Below are 4,204 nucleotides of genomic sequence, written 5' to 3'. Positions count from 1 at the left end.
CTGGGGGAGGTCAGGGCTGGGTGATGTGAGGGGCTGGGGGATGTGAGGGGCTGGGGGATTTGAGGGACTGGGGGAGGTGAGGGGCTGGGGGAGGTGAGGGGCTGGGGGAGGTGTGTTTGAGGGTGCTTGAGGTAGGTATGGGCTCGGATGAATAGTTACTCAGGATTAGGTTGTGTATTTAATTATGTCACTTTTCCTGAGGAGCTGTTCATTCCATTAGAATTCTCTGAATTCTCGGATTTAATTGGAGTTTTTCGGAGGCTCCCAGTTGTGGAGGAATTTCCGAGATAATTCCTGCAGTCTGCTGTGATGGACATTCCACAGGAACCTGTGCATACCGATCTATATTGGAAAAAGAACTAGCTATCGGAACATCTGGGTGTTGTATCTGCTCCTGGATTCTGGATCTTCCGCATTCCGAACCACAACCCGAATCGAATTCAGTTTATAAAGGGCCAATCACAGTACAATGTTCAAAAGTGGTTCGCAGGAGCGAAAATCAAAAATTCATGCTGAGCCCAGTTGAACATATTTGGTCAGGTCAGGTCAGTGAGTCATAGAGCACAGAACAGGTCCTTTGGCCCATCGACTCTCTTCACAGGGGAGACTAGAGGATTTGCCACAGAGGTAAGTTTTAGCAGCATCTTAAAAGAGGTGATGAGGCTGAGGAGGGGCTGAAGCTCGAGCCGGGGGGCGCAGGGAGTGAGGCTGAGAGGGAGAGGTCTCAGGGTTTAAGGTGGAAATTCCAGGGCTCAGGGCCTGGGCAGCAGGAGATACTGCCAATGGGGAGGGAAGGTGTTAAAACTGGGGAAGCTAAAGAGGCCAAATCTATAGGGACACAGAGACCTGTGAACTGTGGAGCATATTTAATTTTGAATACTTGGTATAACTCATATTTTTATCCAGAATGCAGTAAAAATGCTAGCTGTGGACACAATTCTTGACATGTTCAATTTGAGTGTCTGCATTTTATAACCACCAATGTAGCCTGATCAAACTGGAATCTGCAGCTCTTCACCATGGCAACAATGCAGTGGCATCGCTGTTGGATTATAGCATTACAGCAGGATTTTCTAAACTATTTATATTATAAATATCAAAAAACAGATCGATCATTAAAACCCATCAATAAAGGCAGATCCTTGATTGTGAACTTGGAACTGGATCATGGAGAGATTCTGTAACCCAGTTACTCTCTCAGCATCATGCAGGCATTACATTGGAAGATTCTAGTCTGTCTTGTGAACAGTTTTATAGGGAACTAATTCATTACAGCAATAAATGTTTGTGATAATACTGTTTAAATCACAGTAAATTAATGACTTTTGGTTTTAAACCCATGCGCATTTTAACTTATATAAAACCATGTTGCTATGTTCATGTTCTGAATCCCTGTGATATTTAGTTAGTTAATTTGAGGTTGTGCTGAATATTGAGGCCGCTCTCCCCCTCCCCCAAACCCTGCCCCATTAACCCAAAAACAGCATTCAAAAAAGCACCTGATCTCCTACGTCTTCTTCATGCCTCCATATCATTAATTCTCTATTTTCTGTGTATCTGAGACTTGGCACAATTATCTGCTAACCTTTTATTTCTGTTTATTCGTTTGAAGTGCAAGTCAGCACTTATTGTTCATCTCTAGCTGCCCTTCAACTGAGTGACTTGCAAGGTCATTTCACAGTCTTGTTAGGCCATAAGCACATCGCAGTGGGTCTGGAGTCACATGTAGGCCAGTCCAGGTGAGGATGGCAGATTCCCTTCCCTGAAGGCCATTACTGAACCAGGTAGGCTTTTTGATCATTGGCAATGGTTTCATGGTTATCAGTAGATTCTTAACTCCAGATTTTTGTTTTAATTGAATTCAAATTCCACCATCCGATGTGGTGGGATTCCAACCAGGGTACCCAGAACATTAACTCAGTTTCTGGATTAATAGTCTAGCGATAATGCCACTAGGTCATCGCCTGGTAAGGATTTCCTATCCTAAAGGACGTCGATGAACCCCAGGTGGGTTTTTCCGATGATTGGTAGTAGTTTCATGGTCATCGTTAGATTCTTCATTCCAGATTTTTTAAAGTTGAATTAAAATTGTACCATCAAACCGGGAATGCCAGGATATTCTGCTCCTATGATGCTGCTTGGCCTGCTGTGTTCATCCAGCCCTGCACCTTGTTGTCTCGGATTCTCCAGCATCTGCAGTTCCTACTATCTCATGCCAGGATATTACCTGGGTCTCTGAATTAGTGATGTTGCTGTTATGTAGTCACTGCTTAGTGAAGATAAGATGGCAGCAGGGATGAATATTGACCATGACTCACTTTTGAATAAATAATTGTTCTGTGTTTATCTTCAGAATAAAACTCCAGAACAATTGCAGAAGTTTGTCAGTTGGAAGATGCTTCAGAACACCCTTGTGGATGTCCCTGATGATCCTTCAGCTGATGTAAAAAATTGTTTCAACATCTTTTTAAGTTCCTTGTGCTGGTGAAAAAGGACTCATTTCTGAAACAGTTATTTTTATTTTTTAAAACAGATTAGATTGTTTCTAGCGAGCGAAGACCCTGACAAGTCTCCCCATGCTCCAGACGTTAAACCTGAAACCTCATATAAACCAATGATTCCTGAAGATGCTGGCAGTAAACCTGCCCCCTCAAAAGATAAACCTTCTGCCTCAGCCAATGACATACACTCAAGTGAAAAATCTTTGAGAAAACTGGAAATTGAACTGATGGACTCAGCTTCATTTTTGGTCACTGAGGATGAAGCCCAACTTCATCCAGATGTTGTATTAGCTCTTCAACACATTCGACATGTCACCGACACCCAGCCTGCTTTGATCCAGCGTGTAACTGTCCTTGAAAAAGCATTAGCAGATTTAGGTGAGTGCTAGAGATGACCAGTCCACTTGTCAGCTGCTCACCAGGACATACAACATGAACAAGCCTGATTTCTTTTTGATTGCTGATGCAAAATGCTGGTGGTGTTCAGCTCTCTCTGTCCCTCCTCTGTTATTCACTGCATGCCTTGTCTCTGCTGGTTTGAAGTGAGCACCTTGTGCTTCTCCATGAGGAGGCAGCTGTACTATCACCTTTGATGTGTTACACATGGAGTTATTGGAAGTACAGTAGCTTTCTTACTTGTGTGGTACATGCTTAGCTTAGGTCCAGGATTGGAAGCTAAAAAAGACAATTGTGAAAAGATTATTTTAAATTTGTCATTTTTATTTGCAAAATTGAGTAATGAGATTTGAAAACATGGCCATTATTTGTTTAAAATAATCAATAACAAACATTTTTTAATGTTTTGAAGCTTGGCCTGAATGGAAAGAATCTTTTCGATTGGGTTATTTCCATTCTATCAGCTTTTCAATGGTAGAAAGAGTCTTTCTTTTTTTGTCCTTATAATCTGTAAAACTTCCCAACACTTTGTAACCCTGGGTATATTTTTGCTGTAAATCTGTCTGAGACATCCCCCCACCCCCACCATGCCCTGGTTGGTTATGCCCATGGGGGTCTATCTATTGTGTCATTTTAACTTGATATTACTGTTTATCTCTGTTTAATTCCATTAAATCTGTTGCAGTGTCAGGCATAGAGATCGGGAAAGGAACTGATTTGCAGACTGCTGGTAAGGTAAGTGAAGATATTTCTGTGAAAATAATGCAAGGCTTTGATGTCACATCAAGTCAATGTGTTTCCATTTCAGTTTTACATTCCAACCGTAAACCATGTTCTCTCATTATTCGGTTGCAGGAAATGTTTCATTTCAGATGATGCTTTGTTTGAATATATCTAGAGAAATAGTTGGAGGTCTGAAACAGGCAAAACAGAGAGACCGTTCGACAGGTGTCCTCTCTATAAAAGCAAACACTATAGAAACAAGACTAGTCTGTAGGGAACAGCAATGATGAAGAGAATCTAAGAAAAATACCCATTCAATCAAACAAACATCAAAATATTTATGGAATTTACCTTGTGAAGGTCCTGCTGACAATGATGTGAGAAAATGAACCCTCAAGGTTATATCGATACAAATTATGACACGCTGATACAAAGTGACCCGTCCTTATACTCTGTAAAACTTCCCAACACTTTGTAACCTTTGCTGGTACCTGCTTCCAATAAACAAACTCACAGAAAGCACAATGACAATTTCAACTCCGAGGCCACAGTATTCTCCTTCGACAGTGCGGCGCTCCCTCAGC

At 41.7% G+C, this 4,204-nt stretch overlaps 1 protein-coding gene across 1 annotated transcript in view; it reads left to right on the top strand.

Moving 5' to 3' along the window:
- The window catches only part of LOC109938633 (myosin-2 heavy chain-like), a 42,131-nt gene that overhangs the window by 16,515 nt on the left and 21,412 nt on the right, over positions 1 to 4,204 (top strand). The window contains exons 4-6 of the mRNA XM_048611067.1: positions 2,354 to 2,443; positions 2,534 to 2,879; positions 3,583 to 3,632. Coding sequence (XP_048467024.1) covers positions 2,354 to 2,443; positions 2,534 to 2,879; positions 3,583 to 3,632 — 486 coding nt within the window. The remainder of the gene's footprint in view (positions 1 to 2,353; positions 2,444 to 2,533; positions 2,880 to 3,582; positions 3,633 to 4,204) is intronic.

This window comes from Rhincodon typus, chromosome 23 (genome assembly GCF_021869965.1).
Source record: "Rhincodon typus isolate 14 chromosome 23, sRhiTyp1.1, whole genome shotgun sequence".
NCBI lineage: Eukaryota > Metazoa > Chordata > Chondrichthyes > Orectolobiformes > Rhincodontidae > Rhincodon > Rhincodon typus.
Note: the sequence above shows the minus strand (reverse complement) of the source record. Positions and strands in the feature narration are given on the sequence as shown.